Source organism: Chlamydotis macqueenii, chromosome 7 (assembly GCF_036417535.1).
Source record: "Chlamydotis macqueenii isolate bChlMac1 chromosome 7, bChlMac1.mat, whole genome shotgun sequence".
Taxonomy (NCBI): Eukaryota; Metazoa; Chordata; class Aves; order Otidiformes; family Otididae; genus Chlamydotis; species Chlamydotis macqueenii.
Window position 1 is genome coordinate 35,038,328 of NC_141562.1, and position 23,411 is coordinate 35,061,738.

The window sequence follows — 23,411 nt, forward strand, 5'->3', positions numbered from 1 at the left end:
CAGCAGGATGATAGCACCCCGAAGAAACAATCTTTATACCTAATGTTTGATGCCCAGCAGGAGAGCCCAGTCAAATCACCTCCTATCAGACTCTCTGATTCCACAACACCGTGCTCAGGGTATGTCACCGCAAGCAAATTCAGCAATGGAAAAGGATGGCAGGGGAATGAGTTACCATCATAGCACGTACACAGGCAATTCTTCCTCCCCCTGCCTCTGTGTTGCCGAGTTTTTTGTTTAAAAATAGATTTCCATCTGTGTACACATACGATAGAGAATAGAGGGCAAAGATACAGAAGTTTTATAACGGGAAGGAATAAGGACGTATATTTCTCCTTCATATTCTCACTGAATAGAGTCACAGTGGCAACTGTTTCACTAGACAATGGCTTCTTACTTCCAGGGTTTTTTTCGCACATATTGAGGTCATTTTCATGTAAATCTAGACATCTCCTAATTGTAACTTTTCACTTGGCCTTTCCTAGATATGTTTTCTGAACAAGGAGTCTAGTTCATAAGAACAGGATGTGGGGGGTTGTATTTGCTTCCAAAAATTTTGCTTGTTAAGGACATCTGTTCTTGTTAGTAGAAGTTTTTTTGTTGGGAAAGATGTAGGTCACAACAAGAAAGGGGTAAAAAGGCAAGTAAGAGGTATTTAAGGAATGTGCATAATGTTTCTGATGGAACTGGTTTTATTTAGATTACTCTGGTGCATTGCTTTGAAAGGATATTGCAGGTTGTTATGAGATATAATGATATAAAGTTGAGTTGAAACAATGTGTGTGTGTATATGTATGTATACACATGGAAGCAATGAAGAGGACTTCCTTAGCTGTTACCAGAAGCAGAATTGTAAGGGCCTTGTGCTCTACCCTGAAAGCATGTACACAATCTTTTTCCAGGTCAAGTTTTGAAGACCCCGAAGCCCAGCAATCCTCTGGAATGAAAATACAGCATCCAGCTTCCCGAGTCCTACCTGCCAGCCAAGAGGCACACTTACAGTCACCTGACAAGTCAAAGCAGAAAGACCTGGAGCCCATGACCCTAGGAACAACTCCAGAGGCCATTGAAATAGTAAGTAATTTATGATAAGAGTTTGGGAATCGTTTTGCTGCAGAAATTTCTCATGTTGTATAAGAGGTAGCAAAGGTGGATCTCACAAGTAGAGTGAAACTCAACTTGTTGCTTAAAGATCTTGGTAGCAGGATGTGGTATGACGCAAATGATGGCGGTAGGTTGATGGAACTGGCGGAACGGATGGAATTCAGAAGAATTTTCTGAATTGTTACCACAGCTTAACATGCTCTTGTGATAACGTTTGCCAAGTTGGTACTTCAAAGTACTTTTTTCTCACACAGGCCTTTTTACACTGTGCTTTAACCAAACATTTGAGGAAATATTTTATATATAAAGTAATGGAGATTATATAAACATAGAGACATGATTTGTTCTGTTGTATATACTGTGGAATTAAAAATTTTTGGTAAAGAGCAGGTGCCCTTTTCACATTTTCATATAAACTGTTAACTGTATTCTTGTCATCTGATATGATAATGTAAAGTTCACTTTTTTGATCAATAGAATTCTTTACAGCTTCCAGTTAAATCACTTTTTGCAGTGGCTTCTCTGGGTTGGATTTGAATTAGTGGTGAGCCGTTCCTTGCTTCGAACCTCCACTGCATGAAGACTTTAGAGCATTGGTTCTCAAATTCATGAAAGTTCCCTCAGAGCCTCCACTTTTCCAGGCAAACTTGTTTCACAAATGCCTACAGCACTAGGCATGCTAAGCTCTATGATGATATATTTACTGAGGAGTCAAAATAAGAAGCTACTCACTTTAATACTATGCTTAATTTATATTAACGATACTGTTGATAACATCTCACAAAATATTTTTTATGAGCTTGAGTACTTTTCTCACTGCAAAGAGTCTTGGCTACTCAAATCCCAGAGGTCTTTTCTTTTGCCATTCTAATTCTGTTCACCCTTATACTGTGTATTTTTCCTGATCATGTTATAATTGTGAACATAACTTAATTTATCCCCGGTAAGCAGTGAAAGACTTTGTAAAGACTCCAAAAAGAGTCTTGCTGAGGTTCCTCTCAGTTTTGGTGGTCTTCAAAGCTTTTGAACTGCCTTAGAGATGGCTGAACTGAACATAAGCTGTTATATGAACAGAACCTGTGGTAACTGTTTGAAAACTATTGTAGAAGTATCAAGAGTAGGCTGTGGTCCGTGGTTTGAGAGCCATTGCTTTAGGGGTCCTGATATTACTTCATGTTAGTCTTGGAAAATTTACTCAGCTTTTAAATTAGGAATTGTTCTTGATGTTTGTCTGTTACACCTGTGAATCTTGTATTCAAAAGTAGTCTTCAGTGGGGCATGAAATTACTGGGAATCAAAGATTTGCAGACAGGTATGTTGCTTTTGGCCTCAACTGCTTGGGCAAAATCTCTGTTACTTATTCTATATCCTCCTTACCCTTCAGACATCTCCTGAAGACTCCTTTGTTTCTGCTGATGCTCTCCTCAGTAGGATATCTAAGAAAACCTCAATATGTGATCAGCCTGAATATCTAGATCCTGACTTAGCAGAGAAGAACCCCCCAGTATTTGCTCAGAAACTTCAGGTTCGTAGCAGAAATATAAATGTCACTTTTCTGTAAGTTTGTCTATGCACAGGCAGAGGAATGCTTTGCCTCATCTGAAAGGGGTGGGAGGAGGCTTGGAGGGGAGGTGGGAAAGAAGCAAAATAATGACTTGATTCTTTCCAAAGTAACTTGGGCCTTTCAGGAACTTAAGGACCAGAGATATTTTATTTTAATTCATATAATGTATAAACTTAAATTTCATCAGCACTTTCAACTATCCTGTACCACTGATGTGTATTTTTTGCAGGAGTCTTTATAAAGCAAATTTTATAAGCTTGAACACAGAGCTTGATGTGTGGAGAGTTGTCTTGACACCTGGCCTTAGTAGGTCTGTATGCGTAGATTCATTTTCAGAGATTCCGGCTCTAATTCTGCTAAAATGAAAATTAGACTTTATTTTGCTAGTAATCTGTCTAATGCAGAATTTGGCATGGCTTCTTCTAGGAAAAGCAAATTGATCTGCAGACCGGTTCTCTATGCCAGGACATATTTTCTAGAATATTTATAGTGAAATTTTAAAACAGCAAAGATTGAGTTGAGAGCGGCAGCTGGCATAAATTCACAGAAATGAAAACAAAAGGAGAGGAGTATGTGAAAAACAGCTTTAGCTTTGGAAAACATTTATTTTACCCAAAGCTTTGTTCATCATTTCCCTCTAATAAAAATTGTTTGTCTGTATAGCTACCTCAAAACTAACCGAAAACTAGAGTTTTGTATCCATGTTCTGGTCATGAAAGGAATATGGGATAAGTTTGTCACCCAGGAATTGCCACAATTATATGTTAAAATATAACATTCGATTTTTGAATGGGTTAAACATTTTTGCTATGTTCTTAATACATTTTTTTCTGTGGATTGCTCACAACCAAACACTTGACAGGAGGAGTTAGAGTTTGCTGCAATGAGGATAGAAGCACTGAAGTTAGCCAGGCAGATTACCCTGTCTTCTTTCTGCTCAGAGGTATCCGTTTTGTGCCTGCCATGTGTGTGTGAGTGTGCACAGACTGAGAAACCGAGTGCTGCTTTTTCTTTAACAAGGTAACTAAGGCTCCCAGAGTGCAGTGCTAAGCTGTGCACACCTCAGTGTGACACCAAAGAGCATGCTGAAAGCAGTACTGCACACAGAAATGCTGTCACCCGCTCCACTTACAGAGTACCGCTACATCCAGATTAACAAAAGGCAAATTTGAAGGGAAGAAGCAGGGAGGTACCTTTCGCAGGAGACAGATTCTGCAATCCAGGTGGCCATTTGTCATTTATCTGCAGCAACGTTTGTCCTAAAATGTTTGGTGGCAAAACAATACCAAACCCACTTCTTATAAAGATGCTATAGATTTTGACTGTAGGGACATTTTGCCTTTTATTGGTATTTTCAGCTTGAAGTCAGAGACCTTGACCCTGAGTTTAGAAGTGAGAAATTCAATCAACCCTGCCTTCAGGCATCTGAAGGAAGGGTTGGAAGGGATATAGAGCTGCCAAGGAAAAAAGGCCTCCCAACACAATGTGTCTTTATACATAAAGATTTAACCTTTTTTTTTAATTGCTACTTCAGTGTTGTGCTGGCTGGTTCTGCCTCAGAGCGGTACTTTGCACTGCTCTGGGGATGCACGTGGTCCTCACTGTGTTTGGCAGCGGGATGGAAAAGCTCGCTCTGATGCGCCGGGTTCGGTGGTTAGCCAGTCACACAGCCGATTTATGATGCCCCTCATGGTACTTTTAACAAAAAAGTGAAGCCAGAAATGTTAGCAGCTTTCCTGGGAGGTGGTATCAGCTGAATGGGATGCTGATGAGATGGCGGTGTCCTGCTGCAGTGAGACATTTTATTCCAAATGGGGAGAACATGCTTCTGACATGTTCTTCTCCAGTGATCTGTACTGTCCATGAATAAGTCAGTGGGAAGTCTTTTGCCCGATCTCAGATCATCTTGAGTTCATTCCATCATAACATCGTTTGGGCTGGTTATAGGATAGAATTTCTTGGTGCTTTAAAGATCAGTCATAAAATAGCTAGTTCATAAAAGTAAAGATTTTTTATTTAGATTAGCTGTACTTTTATGAAAAAATAGTGATTGTGTTTGATTCATTTTGCTTACCTTAAATAGTCTGTGAGCCAGCTGTTTCCATGGTGCACATACACTTACTGAAGTAAACTCACTCCTTGCAGATTTATGGGTGTTTTAAAGTATGTGGCTGTAACCTTTTATTTAATCAAGAAAAATGTGTGGTCGTCTTCATTAGAAACCAAGTTTAACCTTCTAATTAGGAACAAAAAGCAGCAAAAAATAAATACCATTTTCCTGTGCGAGTACCATCCTGTGTGAGACTGGGTCCCCTTGCTCTGTGGCCCTGAGTGGCGACTGTCAGAAGAGGGTGAGGTGGGATCCTCTCTAGATCCTCTCTACCTCCTCATTCTCTCTCTACCTCCTTGTCCTCCCAGCGCTTTGCTGTAATATGTAGCAGTCAGACTCTCCCGCACCAGGAAACACTCGAGATGAAACACGTAATAATACCTAGGTGCTCTTCACGGGTTACACAAAAAACTTCTGTTAGACATTTGCATTTTTACTACCGGCCAGCGACTCAGAAACTCACAGCTTGTATTATTTTAGACTGAAAGGAATAGGTTCATACGTTTGTGAATTCTTCTGTGTTACCCAGGGAAGATTCTGAGCTGCAAAAATGTTATAGTATGTGTTTGATTATGTGGAGTTATATTTTAAAGATGCTTTTTAAAATCATTACAACATTTCTTTTATCTAGAACAAGTTTATGAACTCCTTAGAAATGGGGAATGGATTTCATGTGATTTTTTTAGGAAATGCCATTAATCTGCATAACAAAGATAGCGAAAACAATAAGCAGAGATGAGGAGAGAAAAATAAGTGAAACTCTCCCCTCTGACAGAATTGTTTGCATTTTGGTGTTCATAAAGCCCCATGTTGGTCCAGTCCTAGGGATGCTTTTAGCTGAGTACTGTGGGTGTCATGTTGGGTTGGGAAGGACATTTGGCCTTGCATAACTTTGCTATTTCAGTGGGAGGTTGCTTGTGTTAAATTAGCCTGTGATGACAACTCTTGTGACCTGCAGTGGCTGGTGGCCTGGATTATGTATAACAGGATCCACCAGAGGACTGCAGTGACTTACATTTGAACACTAACTGGCAGAATTCCCTTCTGGTTGGCTGGCCTCAGTTCTTTTTGTAATATTGTATAATTACATTTAACATTTGCTAAACCATTACAGGATGGGTAACAAGAATAGGGTGCTAAGTAAAGACACAAGCACTTGTTATGGGAAGTTAGGTCACCTAAAATAAAGACTAAATACAAGGATTTTCTGCTAGTACTAGGACAGAGAATAAGGATGTGCAGTTTGTTGCTCTCAGACAGAGGGAAGTTATTTGGCCACTCCCAAACTTCTTGTTACAGACTTCAACAACAGCAGGACTGGTCATCTGCTTTTGCATTGCCAAAGATTTCAGTCTTCCAGTGTTGAGATGAACAAACGCTTCTCTGTTAGACAGTCTCCATTAGGATGTCGTGTGGCCGTTTTTTTATGGATGCAACTTGAACAGAAAGCCCACAGGATTTGTGTCTACCACCCTACAGATGCTGAGGCGATGTGGAGTTGGGTGTTGAGATAAGATCCAAGGAAAGGAGAGGAACTGAAAGGAAAGGCATCGGCACAAATGGGATTAGTGCATCGCAGCTTTGGAGGCCTCTCATGGTAGTGAGGGAAAAGAATTTCCTTCAGAGATACCATTTTTTCTAGTGAAACCTTACAAGCAGAGAACTTACGCTTGGATTTTACTTGCTTTTCAATATATTTGCAAGGAGAAATAGGTCTTGTTCTGCCTCCACTGACCTGTCTGCACACACATCAATTAGTTAAAAGAGCAGGTCATTTGATACGCACCCAAGTAGGATTTGAATGCTTGTAAAGGGCGGGCTAATTTTCAGCAGGGCTAAATACATATTCCCCTAAACAGCATGATAAAAACTAGTTTTCATTTTCATTGTAGTGCCTTTTTCTCCTTTCTTTCACTTTGACCTTCTTGAGGCAAGGTAACTGCAACTGGTTAATCAATGGGTATTTATTCCCTTTCTGGTCAGATCCCTGATTTCTGTAAAAGATGGTGGGAAGAGAAGAGGAAATGTGTTGGGCTTGCAAATATTTACACTAAGATTGCATTGACCTACATTTAGTAGTAATTCCCCTGCAGACTCTAATCTTTCTGTGCGAGGTTCAGTGACTTCCAAATCCCTACGCTTATTAATACCCCAATTAACTGCTTACTTTCTCAGCAGTTAGGTGTCGAACTTAAAGCATTGAGAGAGTTATTTTGGGTAATATCATCATCCTGTTGGTCAGGTTGTATTATTTTCTCAGGATAGGAATATTTGGAGGCACCAAGTAACAGTTACTGACTTGTACATCGGTTAGGAGCTGTGTAAAATTGGCTTTTGAAATAAAACCGTGAAGACTTGTATTGATTGCTCCTGCTCAATGGTTAAATTCCAAGAGTTTTTACAACAGTTTTTTTAAATTTTAATTGTTTTGCATGTTACTAGTACTATTATTTTGTACCATTTACACAAATGCAAGCGAGAACTAGAGAAAACAAAATTACATTAGTGATATGTTGAGCACTATATGAAAAATATGCATAAGTATGTTTTAAATGCTATACTTCTTTTTTATTTAAAAATTGTTATCATCCTAGCAGTTACTTGGACACGTTTTTGTATGAGCTTGAGGAAATTTGTATTTCTTTTCCCACAATTAATGTTTTCCAACAATCTCTTCATGAGATCCAGCAAATTAAGCTGCAGGAGGCTTTTGAAATACGGTACATACAGTTCAACAGATTGATCTTCAGGATGGCCTTTCTTTTGAGGGCAGCTTTGATGATCTAATGGCTCTTTTTATCTCTCCATTTTTCTTGCCTTGTGTTTCAGGAGGAACCAAAGTACGTTTTTTTGAAGTTAGGATACGGAGTTGAGCCAGCAGTAGTCTCATTTATTGGCTGTTTTACCTTTCCTCAGATCTGTGGACAGCACCATGTGGTTTTGTATTTATGCATTTACACAGATGTCTGTTAGTGTCCCAGATGTATTTTTTTCCTGCATAGTAGTTGGGAAATCCTTTCAAGAATACAGGCTGTGTAATTTTGATAGATCTTGTGGTGCTTTTTGCTCAGGTAGGAGAATGCACTGGATTTGAGGTTGCACCTCCTAATTGTGTTGGCACTGATCGTGATTTTGTGTGTTTGTGGTTAAATGTAGTGAAAAGGAGAAGGGATGGCCTGCTCCATAAATGTAGAAGTAACAGTCAGTTGACTCCCGTGTTTAAAAATGAACCAAAAACACAGAGCAAATTAGTGAGAGTCTCTTCTAAAGATGCAGTATGGTGTTTTGTAAGTACTGCTTAGCTTATTCTTGCTCTAATTAAATTTTCTTGTCTAGTCTTTTAAAGTTTCTGGTGCGGTTTCTTCATGTTGTCTGCAGATGTGATATCCAGAACATCTAGTCCTGCGTTTATCTGGAGTGAGCGTTGTATGTAATTTTTCGTATGGATTCTTCAATAAGGTGTGATGTGAGAACTCAGAAGGGATTGCAACAAAGTTAGCAGCTGGTTTGGATCCTTTCTATTATTCTAGGCTGTGCAAAAACTGCAAGCAAGTGAATGGTTTATGGAATAGCATCTGACAAAATTTCCTTTAACTGTGTTGAAACAAGAGCATGTGGTGGAGAGGAGGACTGAACTTAGATTCAGACATTACCTACTCACTTTCACATTTCTGTATTTCAGGCAGTAGAATGTGACTCTGCTATTAAAAAAAAAAACAAACACAAAACAAAACAAAAAAAAACCAAAACCAACTAAAAAACCCCAACTATCTTTTACAATAATATAAAATATTTTCCTCTCTTTTATGTTAAAAATTCATTTAAAAAATCTTGATTACTGCTCTTAATTATTGCAGATAAAGCCTAAAGCCTAAGGTACAGCATTAGTGAACTTGAAGAACAGAATATATTGCTTTATGCACAAAGGTTACAAGAAAGTGGAAAAATGTGTTACGCCTTTTTCAGCTCAAGGAAGTGCCGTATGGAAAGCTGTATGTGAACATCCATTTCCATCAGTGGATGGAGAAAGGCATTGATCAACCTGACTTTCCTCCCCACCTGCACAAACTGTGGGCCATGGTCCAGCTCCCTCTGTGGCTACATCTAGCATTGTCATAGAGGGAATTCTAATTGTCATGAGAGCCCACTGAAAAATTCTGCTACTGAATCTGCAGGTTAAATAAAAAAAATAAACATTCCATATTTTAAAATGCAGGTTTGACACTTGCTTAGCAAGTAACATGCGTATACGTACACAGTGAGGGAGGGATTTCTGGGTATTTGTGTCCTCTCCGCTGGAGGAGTCAGTCTGAGTGTTCTGTACCACATGAAGTACCTTCTTAGGTCACAGAAATTCAAGGAATTTCAGCCATACACTGATACACGAGCTTTCCTTCGAAACTTCTTTTGGTGGAAATATTTCATAGAAAGAGAAAGCAAAATACTTGGTAAGTGCAAGAGCAGGTCCCTGGCCAGGGCTAAGCCCATCTTCCCCCACGATGCTGCCTGACGTGGGACTCCCCTGGGACCGCTCTGGGCAATGCGAGGACCAGAGCAGGTCCTCAGCCCATGAAGTGGAGCTGCTGTGGCTCTGTCTCGCAGAATTACCCCGAGGACGATGTAGCCTGCACCTGTGCAGAGTAGTTGTGGGGGTCCCAGCACTGAATGGGTGGAGGGGATCCCCTTTCTCTGCGCTGCAGCCTGGAAGCATAACAGAGCTTGTAAAGATGCCTCTTACCATTAACTTGCTACCCTGTTTGGTTCCTATGAGGATTTTCTCTTTTAAACTAAAGTTTATTTTAATTTTTTGTGACATTTTGATTCTCCAGCCTGTTTTAGTGTAGTGTTGTAAGGAAGCAGTGTTTCGGTGATGGCCGTAGTGTCTGTACTGTCTGCCCCTCTCCTCCCCATCCCCAGTAACCCTGATTCCTTTGCCCAGTTTCATGTGTATTTAACAGAGGAGTGCAACATTAAACTCCAGCAATAGGAGTATGGTTATATCCATGCCCAAAATTATTTTGTGACCCAGCAGCAGCTGACAGAAAGCCCATTTTGTTTCCCAGACCGCCAGAGGCAGTACCCAGCACGTGCATGTCAGCTGAGTGACAGCGAGATGCCAGGCGAGATGTAGGGGACACCGGGCCATACGTACAGTGCTGGCCATGCCTCTGCTGCAGAGGGGTCTGCTCCCAGGGGGTTGCAACGGATGGTGGCTAAAAGTGGGGGGGGGGGGTGTTCTTGTTTAGCATCTTCCTAACTGTCTTTTCTAATCTCCTTGATTTTCATGCACTGTAACTTGAATTGTTTGTACCTGGAGTGTTGTTTGCAAGACATTGCATCTCCGTGTCACACACCTCTTTCTTGCTCTCTTCCTCATTTCACATGCTGCTCTCCTCCCGAGTTAATCTGGGCCTCTGACATGAGCAAAATCGGCAGCTGCAAATAAAACCTCATTTAACGTACTAATCGCATGCTGAATTCCAGTGGGGCAGCAACATCACCTGTGTATTTGATGATTCTGTGTGATATTCACACTTTTTATGAAATATCGTTTGTGATAGGGTGTGTTGGCAGGTCAGATGTAAGAAAGTGAGCTGTCGTCTTGCTGCTGGATTCTTGATCTATTTTTGTGGAAGCAGAATTCCACTTGCCTCCAGTTCTAATTTCCCGTGCTGACTTGCATTTCTTGTGGATGTTTTGATGAAATTTCTGCATCAGAAAGTTGTAAATTTTCTAATATAGAGCCTTAAAATATTGGTGGAAAAGTGCTGTCTTTATTTTCTCCCTGTAAGGGTAATACAGCTGTCTTGGTGCTTACTATGGATCTTAAATATATATTTTATGATTGCTAAATTCAAAGTTCCCTGTCAGTGTTATTGCTGTTATAATTTAGTAGTGCACAGGATTCTAGTCCTAGCTCAGGACTCTGGTGCCTAGCACCACACCCAGAAAGCATATGAGCTAAACACGTATTTAATGGTTCGTTTCTTTGTATTTAAAAAAACAAACACACAGAGAGAACCTGCTATCCCAGCAGATGTTTCCATCTCTAAAAGTGCACTGTACTCCCGGATCGGCGCCTCGGATGCAGAAAGCACCACAGGTCTTCTCTACCCCCAGCAAGACTTAGACTCCGCGCTACGACTCGCCAGAGCAGAGGTAATTTTCTTCAGAATTTGGAAAAGGAAATATGTGCCCCTTGTGGTTTCCTTCTTTCCTGTTTTCTCCCAAATGATTCATATTATGAACACTTGTTCTGTTCTTGAAACCACCCTCAGCCATGCTGAAGCCACGCTAGAGGCTACCAAAGCAAAAGGCACTACATTGTAAGTTTAACTTTTTTTTGATGTGAGTGAAAAGCAGGCATTATATGAAAATAAATATTTCTTGTTTTTTAACCTCAGGTGTACTCTGTGCGTCTTGACATTGCTATGTAATTATATAAAAACTGTAAGGTGCTAGAAATAGGAATAAAGTTATGTATTTTACAAAGCTACATATCAGATTAGTCTGGCTGATAACAACAGTTAAAAACAGGTACAATCTAGTGTTAGATTTTTCCAAACATTATGATAGATTGTGTGAATGAAAGGAGCACAAGGAACACAGTCCTTTGGGTGTAAAATTTCATGGACAGGCAGCCCTAAACATGCATGCAGAAGCAGTAGAACCCCCTTGGAGGACAAACCAGGGGACCACGTCCCAAACCCATGTACAGAATTATTTCAGGTTTGGCACCAGGTGAATCGGACACAATGTAGTGTAATACAGTATTTCTTGAGAAGTGTCTGCTTTCATAAGTTAGTTTTCCAAATCTTGAGTATGATTTCACATCTGAACTTTTTTAATTGCACCTTGCAGTCTGAAAAAGAAATCCCTGGGGATGCTTATATTTGAATCCGTTATGCACTTGAAAACTATACCTCTGTTAATTAGATTTCGATATCAAATCAAATATTGTGTAATTATTTAATTTCCTCTTTAATGGATCACTTGGTTTTACTGGTTTTTTTTCCCTTTGCTTTCTTTGTTTCAGATTGTGGCCAAGGAAAGAGAAGTGTCTGAGTGGAAAGAGAAATATGAAGAAAGCAGAAGGGAAGTGATGGAAATGAGGTGGGTTATTAACTTGTCACTAATCACACTGACAGAGTTCCCTTTCAGCCTGTGGACAGGACGCAGAGTACCACGATTGTACAACTGCTTTGGTTAGCAGAATTTGTTTCGTTATTTTTAACTGCAGGCTTTGGTTTGGTCCTAAACTGATACGTTGTCTTTGCTCTGCATGGTGGGCACCTGTGTTGAGAGTAATCTTTGAAAACTTCTATGCTGCTGATTTTATTTACATCCTCAGAATACTGAGATAAGAGAGGTCTTAATCTAGCTTAATATAAGGGAAGGATTGCTTCCAGTTTGCGCTGTGAGTTCTCCCGTGGATTGCATAGTGGTGTTTCTGTTGCCTGACCGAATGAGTCTGCCTGCAGAGCTGGCAGAGGTACGCACGTGCTGATTTAAAATTCACTCTCTGGGAATAGGTTTGCCAACAGAAGAAAGAATGCAAAGGTTTGTGGATAGGTGTGAGTAGTACAGGCTCCCTCTAAGACATTACTGTAAAATGTTTAACACCAGTAAACAAAACCCCAGTTGCCAGTATAAAAACATTACATCTGTGTACTGGAACATAACTGGTTTGGCCTTCCTTCCCAGCCCAGGTCCTACCACTTGCAAGGGTGACAGCACAGTCACTGTAGTGGATGATGTGAGTGATGTTGCTCGAAGAATCACTACTGCTTCCCATTTAGTCAGCTGAAAGTTTCAGCCTTTCCTTTTTACAGGGTTAATACCATAAGAACGACATACTAATGAGCTTGTCCTGCTCTTCAGTCTGAACCTGAGAAAGTCATCCACTGCAAAAGAGAATGGATAAAAATATTTCATGGGGTCTTTAAAGCCTATTATCTTCTACCTTCCCAAAATGACATGTCTCGGTGGTGTAAAGCTAAAGCCAATGAGCTGTATCAAGTGATGTCCTGCATATGCAATCCCTGTTTTTGTCCAGGAAAACTGTACTTAGGGAGTAAGAGTAGAAGGGAACTGTGATGCAGAACTCGGCAGACGCTAGCACGGATGCCAGGAGTCGCACATGGCACATTTGAATAGCGGCAGCACAGGGCTTTGAGCCAAAGCGTCTTAAGAGAAGCATCTGCACAAGGCAAGGGCAGCCACTTTATTTCTTTCAGAAAACCATCTCTCAGTGCCCAGCTGAGTTCTCTCACCGCTCTTGCACTTTGCTTGGGAAAAGGGACAAAACCCTGGCAGAGCCCTCAAACACATAATGAGGCAAAATGGAAAGGAGCTGCTGCAAGCAGTCAAACTGAGGAAGCAAAACAAGAAATGGAGAAAATTAGGAGTTGTGTCAGGAATGTCGCAGGATTCATCACACACTCAAGTGCAGTACTTGGTCTATTCTCCAGAAACTGCCTGGGTGTACGCGCGTGCCAGCTGCAAACAGGCACTGACAGAGGTTGCTTATTCCTTAGAGGAAGGAGAGCAGGGGGTGACACAGAGCAGCTGGCACACTGTAGATCTGTACCTTCATCTTCCTCACAGTAATTTACTTGTGTGTCTACACCCTCAATAAAATTTAGTTTTAAAAAAACATACTAAGGCAAATTTCCCACAGGCACATCCCTAGAACATATGGGTGATAAAAAAACCCTGACTAATCTTGTCACAAAATTATAAAATATGTATGTGTGCAGAAAGAAAGATTTCTTTTGGAATATTAAATGTTGAAACAGTCCACATGGTAAACTAGAGATGCAGCAATTGGATATGCCAGAATGATAAGCAAGGAGTGAAGGGATTATCTGGACCTGTAAGCAGAAAATCATCACTTTCCACAGAAGGAGAAGCAATGCTCTTTTACCTGTCCTGCACACTCTGCCTGGAATATCCTGAGTTCAGCTAAGTTCCCAGAAAAACGTCAGACTGGAGGAAATTCCACTCCAGAGAACAGTAGCCAAGATGAGAAGTTGCAATAATGCAATAACTGTTGAAGAGCTAAACCAGGGTGGGCTGTACCATAATCCAAGGCTACAACCAGAGGCAGTCAAGAAACATTTAAATCTGGTTATTTGGAGGTGTGATTGATAATGCCTCAGTAAGGTGCCATCAGAGGGAGGAATGATGTGGTTTAATGTCGTATTTGTTGCCCTGGGTCCTTGGCTTCATTTTCTAGGATGATAAAATTTCCTAAAGGTGCCTGGTGTTACAAGGACACAACATGTCTTTTAAGTCCTTATTGCTTACAGTAGGCTCTTGAGGTAATCGTCTTTGGACATGAAACCAACCCTTTCCTTTTAGGGGAAAACCCTTGCAGCTATCTTTGCCCTCAAAAGTGTGGCTGAAAAAAAAAAAAAAGAAAAAAGCCACTTAAAATAGCAGGACTGACAGCAGGGAAAGCAGCATCTGAGCAGATCCCAGTGGAGGCCGTGGCTGGAGGCACGGTAAGCTGTGCAGAGATGGGCTCCGGCCCCAGTACCAAAAATTTTTCTACGTGAAGCCCGAGCGAGGTCAGTGGGGTGCGCAGCTGTACAGCCCCTGCTCTGCCAAGTGCTCTGCAGGACCAGGGCAAGTGAGAGGCTACTGACCTTTGGGGCAAGTGGCCCACTCAGGGGTTTCTGGGCTCTGCTTGTGATTCAGATTTGAGACACGCAGTACTGGAGTCTCTGCAAGTTTTTCCTTTCCTTAGTGACTTTTATCTCAAGATTTTGCCACATCCTTTCTGTAGCCTCACCAACTGCAGCAAAATTCCCTAGAATGGAGCAAGTGAAAGCGAGCTAAGACTTCAAAAGAGACCTATTCACATACCAGTGAGCTATTTTGAATGTCCACCTCAGATGAAGTGTGGGGTAATTTTGGTTTTCGTAGACAGTCCTACGTGGCTCATGAATCAAAGCACAGATCAAGCTAGTCTCATTTCATTAGCTTTATTTGGCTCTGGGAAGGCATGGATCATCTTTCTAAATCACATTTAATCTGCTTATTTTGGCTAACCTCTTTTCAAGAAGGAAATTCAAAGCCTGCCATGAGTATAGGAAATCAAATAGTCTTTAAAGTAACATTTTGCCACCTCTGTTTCAAAAACAGATTTGGGAAATAGGACACGATGGGTTTTGTGCTACATAATTGAATATTTTGGTCTTGTTCTCTTAAGTGCTAATGGCTCATTTAGTCACATCTGGAGAGTGGAAGATTAGATTTATTTTGCATCTGGGCCAACTATACTCCTGCTAGGTTTACTTGCTACCAGTTATAACTTTATTTAATGTTTACATTAAAAATAAGCAAACACAAATATGGAGAAGAGGGGAGAAAGTAATGGAAAAACCAGACTCTTTGTAACTCCTGAATTAGACCAATGTGACTATGTTTATATTTAAATCATGATTGGTAATGTGGGCATGTTTCAAATCATGGAATTTGTTTCAAAGCAATCCTTTTCCCTCCCCCACCTATTTTGATTTACATGGAGAATTAAAGATCAGGTGCAATGTTTAAACTGTCAGTTTTATTCATTACTTATGTAATAAGGAGCGTGTAAAAGTGTGATGGAGTTCTGTATCTTTTAAAGTACCGCAGTTCAGTTATTGATGAGCATTATTTTCTAAGTAAGCATTAGCAATTATGATGTTTGCCAAAAGCTTTTCTTTTTTTTCCCCTCTTATAGGAAAATAGTTTCAGAATATGAGAAGACGATTGCTCAGATGATAGGTAGGTGTTTCTACTCTGAAAGTTGCTGTCCTCCACTCTGATTTTCTGAAGAGAGCCTAGAAACATGGTTGAAGTCTGTGGGCTTCATTTTGATGCTAGCTACTCCTGCTGATGCTGCTGGGAATTGCGAAGGCATCTGAGGACGCCAGCACGTGCTGCCGGCTTGTGATGAAAAGCCAGCGCTTTGTTTTACAGAAAGTAGCCCCCGAGGCAGTCCAGGTAATACAGAAAGGTCAGGGCTTCTTCTGCATCAAAGCAAGCTGTCCCATAGGAGACATGTTCAAATGCTTTGCCCAGAATTCATGGATATCTCCGGGAGAGACTTTCAGTGACCTAAAAACGTTTTAGTCATCTGCTCCCAACTGTTTAATGAGAGATACCAAACTTAGCTCTTTACAACAACAGGGATTATCTGTGCTAAGTGCATTGGTCAGACCAAAACCTAGATTAACTCCAATCCCAGCTGAGAGATTATGAGTGGCCAATCCACCTCCCCAGTTATTTAATGACATAGGGGTCTCCTTTAAGGTCTAAATTATGACATGTTTTGCCTCACAATAATTAGAAAACACCTTTGTTAACAGCATGACCCACAAATGAAAAACACCAAATGCACTAGCATTTCAAAACCAAAGGTTGCAGGACTTGTGTGCTTCCTTGGAACAGGAGGCCTGGCCCCTGGGATGTGATTTTAAAGCCTCCTCGTAAGATTTCCAGAGCTCTTTTTTGTAGTCTGGCTATAGAAAGCGCCAGTGGCTTGTGCTGCCCTGTACTGCTTCAGCTTGAGCCGTCTCGTAGAAGGGTGAATAGCTGAGTGGAGTCATGGTTTCTCTACGGCCAAAATTGCTGGAAAGAGCAGGCAAAGAAGCAGTGGCTGGTGAGAAAGCAGGACCAAAGTGAGGACCAACCTCAAGTGAAGCAGCAGAGAACTGTGAAATATTATTAAAAGCTATTAGGAACGGCCTTGGAGTTAAATCTGGGCTGTGAGATGCAGGAGAAAGGCTAGCCCAGCTAATGGTATCTGCCAGCAGGGAGTCATAATAATCCAGCCTATTTACGCTGTCTTTATTGGAAAACAAAAAGAAATTATTCCTCCTACTCCCCCTAAGAGAACTGGCACAGAGAGTGCAGTGTGCCAGGACCACAGCAGGCATACCTGCATCTTTCCAGCAGGGTTGTAACAGGGCAGGATTTTTATCACAGCCGTCAACATATCGTATTGTTCTGCCCATTTTAAAATTGGCAGTCCCCTCATATACAGTCAGTATTGTGTGACCCAAAAATTTCTGCTCACACAATTGTTTTTTTGTGTTTAAATTGTTGGGGTTTTTTTTAAGTAATGCTTGAGTTGCGTTTACATATGTTTGTGGCGAATTTGCTTATTTTTGCCCAAAGAGAGCTGAGGGGAAGTAGTTCAACGTCTGGTGCTTTTGCTGCCTTCCTGCATTTCTCAGACGCTGGGAGACACTCCAGCCTCCTTTCAAGTGAGGGAAAAATGGGCCTATACATAAATAAATAGATACATGAGATTATAATAATAAAATAAATTATAAAATATTTAATAATAAATAATCCATAGTAATACTATGCCTGGCTTCATTCTCTATGGTGTTATGCCTCCATTGCCTTTTGTATGTACAACTGAGCAAATTTGCCTGCCTTCTGACATAACATCTGTCGTTCTCATCATGCAAGTGTTGGAACAGGAATGACCAGGTTATGCAAAGAACTTAATTCCTTTTGATTTACACTCAACATACTCTGGTGTGGCTTTGTCCCTGAACCATATGTAGAAACACAAGACCTGTCATTTTTTTCCCAAGCATATGCATATAGTTAGCAACAGAAGTTTCTTTTTGATAACAAATGCAATTTGTATTTTTGAGAAACAGATTTTTTTTAAAAAAAAAATTCAAATTGTGACACCGCACTGCAACAAGAAGCTATCAGTCCTAAGGCAAAGGCAGGGCCATGGTGTGCATAATAGATTATACAATTGCCATTTTCTCATGTTCCAAAGAAATCAAGGATAATTAAAGCATCAGGCCGTTGACCACTGAGGAGATAGAAGATCTTTACACTTCAAATTCAGAGTATCAGTCAGAGTCTTTGAAATGATCTGTGGGAAGTTTTTAAGAGCTATGCCTATAAATAATGTAATGTGCTGTCCATTTGCGAAGGAACTGAAACAACCGTGACACAGAAGGCATGTGTTAATTAGAGCAGTATGCAAATTCTGCAGCGTGGTAATGCGTTAAATGCGAGGCTTTCTCTCCCTGCATTTAATGTAAATTTTACATCTAATTGTCCCACTTTCTCCTGTCATTTGTCGTAAATTACTGTCTCTTGATAAAGGAACTCGCTCACCCTAGTGCCACGTTGCGGAGGAAAATTATTGTCTGTGTGCTGTTTGCATGTACATCACTGAGCTGTTACCACAATAACGGATTTAACAAAAGAAATGCCCGTGCTCCTTCTGTTTATGATTTAACCCTTCTGAGCTATTTATGCAGCCCTGTTAGCAGGGCATTACAAGTGAACCAATTTCACAAATCCCTTTAATGAACACTCAGTGTGGTTGATATCTCCCGCTCCGTCCGCATTAACACTATGGGACTGAGTGTGTTTGCCTACAAAAGCCCTGAAAACACACGTTGCAAACAGTAATTGCCTTTGATTTCAAGGGCTGTGGCAGGTCAGTGGTTGCTGTCACATACATACAGAACCCAGTGTTACCCAGCAGCTTATGCAATTAATTTCGTGCCACGCTCTGTGCGGCCAGAGCTTGCAAGCTGTCAGTGCGTAGATCCCCGTTAGTGTCTTTTAGCATATGTTTTTACTGGCACTTCAATTTTTTTTCTTTTTCTTTTACACTTGCCTCAGCCCCTAACACATTCTTGTTTATTGAGGAGGGAGGGGAGAAAAAAGAACCAGGCCAGCCTGCTGCTTGTGCTACTGCTTTGCTGACTGTTGCCCAAGTTTTGTGGCTCACGACTGCGTGGCGCTGACAGCCGTACGAACGCAGCCCGCGTAACCCCGGTGTTCACTGCGCCCCGTCCCACACGCACCTTCATCACAGCCGTCCACAGTTCCCTTCCAAAATCCCTGTCCCAGATTTCCTCTTTATTGATGGATGTGTAATGTTGGGGTTTTTTTCTGTTAAAAATGTATCCTTATATTTGTATGTTTAATACATAATTAAATTCTCATTATGAAAAGCAAATAGATGTTATGCTTTGTGCATTACAGGTTGTTGCATTACTTTCTGCTTTCCTAACAATTCCTGATTTTTCTGTTTTGCTTCCGTTTTTGTTGCTTCTTGCTATTTGCTTGCAAAAACAAAACAGGCAAGCCTGGTAAGTAAAGCCTTTCACCAACTTTCACACCAGCATTTTGCATTTTTAGTTTCTTTTGCTTTTGTTTTCTGTTTGCTGCATTCCCATTCAGTAATGACAGCGTTAGTCCCAAGCGTGCTGTTGTTAGTGTTGGTGAGCCGTGGCCAGTGTGTGTTGCAGGCATGGAAACCACTTAATTAAAATATTTTAATTGCATAACCTCATAAATATCTTTAGAAATAAAAGCTGTAACTGCTTAACGAAGATTTGACTGGCAGACTGTTATCAGCGCAGTTCCACTAAGCAGCTTTTCCATTAAAGCTAAATCGTAGTTTTAGAAAATATTTCATAGATCTTCCGGTCCCCCTCCAGCCAGATGCCGGTTTCTGTTTTCTGGAGTACTTAGCCACTTTGGTTTTGAATGTATCTTAACTGTCATCTGAGATAAGCAGATGCCCCTTTCCTAAAGCTCACTGGAAACGTTCCCTCTTTTCCATTTCTATGTCACTCCCCCAGTATAAATTCCTGTTTTCCCTTTGGAGTTTAATGAGGGCCTCAGCCCACTCCCCAATCCATGGACACCTGTAGCACATAGCAGAAGGTGGGGGAGAAAGGGAGCATCGGATACCACTTGCCCCCAGTCCCCGTGCGCAAGCTGAAGTGGGGATGGGGATGAGTTTGAGGGAGCTGGTCCGGCTGAGGAGAGAGGAAGGCACCGCGATGCTCTGGGAGGAACGGGAATTGCTTGGTAGCCGTGAGGGAGTGAGTCATGAGTTACCACCTTTCCAGATTGCCCTAGAAAACAAGAAGGAAGTTGCTGAAATACCGCAGACAGCAGTCTCAGAAGAAGTACAGTTGTGACATTAAATACCTTTAAGTGCGTTAGGTGATCATGCAAATGGATCCCTTCCCCTGCATGGAGTTGTCACAGCGGAGGTTTTGCCAAAGCACAGGATCCTGCCAAGTGTTTTGGAGTTAAGGTAGACAGCGTGCAATCTCCGGCGTGGTTAAACAAATCTTGTGCTGGAACACAAGGTGACATCTTCTCAGATTTAGAAAAATAAAAAAGAATGACAAATGGTTTTCTCCTTTTACTTGAGAATGCATTCATTTTGGCATTACAGATGATCACAGAGTGTCTTTAAGAAGGCAAAATAGAAAAGAAACTTTATTTTTAATGAAATGTTAAATGTTATCCAAGTGATGTGGCGTCACAGGGCACTGGGTTTCTCCGTTCTGCCATATCAAAGGTGTTTGTTCACCGGTAAAATAAAGGTGTTGCAGCTTCCAGTGCTGCAAACTCAGTGCAGGTCCTGAGAGCTGCTCTGGTTCTTTTGATCTTCTGCGTTGCGTAGAGCAAAATAAGCTCAGGTCAGGCTCTGCCACAGCAAGATGTTGTCAGGGGTTGTGCAGAGTAGCACAGAACATAGCCAAGAGGAGCTGATGCATGGCCTGGGCTTAGTTAGGCTAGCCAAAAAGTGTATAAAGGATTGAATATGCAAAAGGAAGAGATTAATCTCAGTTTGGGAACTGGCAGTATCAACTTTGACATTTCAGAGCTGACCAGCACTATGAAATACTTAATTCACTTGAAGACTTCTATTCAAGTAAAAAAATAAACTCTTGTTTAGTTCTTTAGATTTCAAAATATAAAGACCTGAATGAAAAGTTGTAGATTCTGAAATGCCCCGTGCTTTTTCCATGGGAGAACTTCTTACCTTATTTTAGTTCCCATCATAGACAAAGGAAAACAGAAATATAAAACTGCTGTGTTTTGCAGGTTGGTTTTCATTTCAGTATCATTCCAAGTAGCCCTTAAAACATAGACACAGGAATCGTATTTTAGGATATGAAGCAAACAATTAAGCATTTTGGAAAACAATGCCAGAGCTTTTCTTCCAATGTTATGCAGGTATTCCAGTTTATTACTAGGTTGATTCTTCTGAAAATTTCTGTTCCATATGGATTTGGATTCCCGTTGTGTTCTTCCCACCATCCCTGCCTCAAATTTGACTATATGCGGGAAAAGCCTGGAAAATGTTTTCTGCAGACCAGAACTTAGAAAGTGTCTAATGTTAGATTTCTGGCACTTGATACAGGAATCCTAAGAATGAGAGTTTGCAAAACACTGTTTTTTTGCAAAGGAAGAATTTGACTTGAATTCCATTAAACAAAAAGTGCCCTGTTCGTATGAGATTAGAAGAGATGCCACGAGATGACAAGCACGTATCGACAAAAGCAAAGAATTTCTTGCCAGTGCTAGTAATGTGCATAAATGTCCTTTCCTTCAGCTAGTGCGTCTTCAGGCAGACCAGGGAAATCCAACACCTGCCTTTTCCATGGCAACAGCTGAGTTCAGAGTGAAATAAATCATCAGTACAGAGATAAATTCACATTTTTCCCCAGCCTTAAAATATTTAAATGTCACTGTATTTAGCAGCCTTTTTCCAAAACAGGATTGTATCTACATATAAAAATATCTTTTCTGGATCCCACAAACTTACTGATATGCAATGTAGAGCACAGCACAGTAGAAACTGTAGGTGATAGTGAAATCAGTGTTCTGACTACTCTTACCCTCCTGAAAATTGTTTTTTTTTCCTCCCTCTCTCTTCTTTCTAACAGAGGATGAACAGAGAGAGAAATCTGTCTCCCATCACACAGTTCAGCAGCTGATAGTGGAGAAGGAGCAAGCTTTGGCAGATCTGAACTCAGTGGAGAAATCACTGGCAGATCTTTTCAGGAGATATGAAAAAATGAAAGAAGTATTGGAGGGGTTTCGGAAGGTGAGTCGTGTTAAAGTCCCCTCCTTTAATGAGCAAAGCTGAGCAGGCTCTCACGTACACCAGTGCCGCTGAACAGAAGTCACGTCTTTGTTTTCCGTTACATCTGATGTCCTACATCAGACTGCAGTGTGCCAGGGTTGGGGGGAACATGAACCCTCATTTGTGCTTGCTTTTTGGCTTAAAAAAAGATGAAAATTTTGCACAAGAGTGACGTGCTCCCATCTGTGACACTGCGGTTTCAATAGATGTCACGTCACTGCGGGACTTCAGCACGTGTCAGGGCTGGCTTCTGGGCTGCGTGTTCTGTTAAAACGTAGGATGTGAACTCCTCAGGGCAGAGGCTGTGTCTGTGGTGCGCGATGAAACGGAATCCTCAGATGAAAGATTGCAGCCAGGTGCATCAAATGCAGACAGAACTGTAAAGCTTTGTGCATTGTGCGATATTGCTTCAGACGGCCTCTGTGCGGGAGCGTCAATGTTAGACTGCAGCCCTTAAATTTTCTAAATGTGACTGCTGCAAATAGGTGCCTGTCCTACCCTTCAATCTCTTGGATTAAATTTAATGTAATCTTTTCATTTAAGAATGAAGAAGTGTTAAAGAAATGTGCGCAGGAATATTTATCGCGAGTAAAGAAGGAAGAGCAGAGGTATCAAGCACTCAAAATTCATGCTGAGGAAAAACTGGACAGGTAATTGACTGTAGACATCTCTTTTCAGTTCATGCTGCAGGAAGGTTCCTGTGGCTGGACCTTGCATCCCAAATGCAAGGTGCATGTGTGGAGGGCTGCGCTCAAATATGTGCACCTGCAGCTAGCATTCCTGCCCCGAGATTTACTGCTGCCCCGTGCTGTATTACTGCCCCTGTGTCAGTTGGCAGAGCAGGACAGAGCTGTTGCAGCGCAGAATCGGTCGGGCCACCTCTCCCTAGTAACACTGGTTATCTAAGCTGGATCAGCTGCTGAGGGCGACGAGGAACAGTTGCACGAAAGATCGCACCAGATCAGTGTGGACAGTAGCTCCTTAAGCCACCGTTAAGGAGTGAACATTAGATTGAGGCTTAAGAGAGAAAGCTCTGGTTTATTTTTTTTTCTTACGTTTCCATGTAATGATCAATTAAGCCGTTCTAGGGATTGCATTCAGGCCTCATACTACAGTCCTCTAGACCCAAGAGATGTTTCCAAAATCTCACTGGGATTGATCAATGCTTAAAACAAAGTAAGACTTGTGTTTGCTTCCCAGCTGTTGTCCCAGCTGTGAGTCTAGTCTGTAAGAACTGGAGATCAGGTTTAGAAATTGCCGTAAAACACCTCCACCTAAGTGGTATTTGTGACCCCAGCATGGGTATCTGAGAGAAGCGTGAAGGGAACGACACAGACATTAAGAAAAGACTTTGCAGCCTCTGCTGAGAAAGAGAGGGAGTCAGGAAAATCCTCTTTTGGTTTCAGAATACTTTCAAAGACGTGCAGAAAGTAGCCCTGCCCTCACCACCCATCTGTTAACAAGCAGTCCGTGCTTTGGTACCCATTGTCCCTTCCTGTAGAGAACCTGACATGACAAAAATCTGTGTTTTTCTAGAGCCAATGCTGAAATTGCACAAGTAAGAGGCAAGGCTCAGCAAGAGCAAGCAGCGTATCAGGCCAGCCTTCGTAAAGAGCAGCTGAAAGTGGACGCATTGGAGAGAACACTGGAACAAAAGGTAAATAGCAATTCAGCTCTTTTAATGCCGAAGTCAACCCGAT

General features: G+C 41.3%; 1 protein-coding gene across 8 annotated transcripts in view; it reads left to right on the top strand.

Annotated features, from left to right (window-relative positions):
- The window catches only part of TACC2 (transforming acidic coiled-coil containing protein 2), a 143,813-nt gene that overhangs the window by 119,079 nt on the left and 1,323 nt on the right, over positions 1 to 23,411 (top strand). For 4 of the 8 annotated variants that reach the window (XM_086752012.1, XM_086752017.1, XM_086752014.1 and 1 more), the window contains 10 exons: positions 4 to 119; positions 903 to 1,074; positions 2,489 to 2,629; positions 3,531 to 3,611; positions 10,794 to 10,937; positions 11,815 to 11,891; positions 15,508 to 15,551; positions 21,512 to 21,672; positions 22,255 to 22,361; positions 23,248 to 23,368. In XM_086752012.1, coding sequence (XP_086608138.1) covers positions 4 to 119; positions 903 to 1,074; positions 2,489 to 2,629; positions 3,531 to 3,611; positions 10,794 to 10,937; positions 11,815 to 11,891; positions 15,508 to 15,551; positions 21,512 to 21,672; positions 22,255 to 22,361; positions 23,248 to 23,368 — 1,164 coding nt within the window. Of the gene's footprint in view, positions 1 to 3; positions 120 to 902; positions 1,075 to 2,488; positions 2,630 to 2,897; positions 2,979 to 3,530; positions 3,612 to 10,793; positions 10,938 to 11,814; positions 11,892 to 15,507; positions 15,552 to 21,511; positions 21,673 to 22,254; positions 22,362 to 23,247; positions 23,369 to 23,411 lie in introns of those variants that run through there. The other 4 variants (XM_086752013.1, XM_086752016.1, XM_086752018.1 and 1 more) reach the window with 4 other exon arrangements.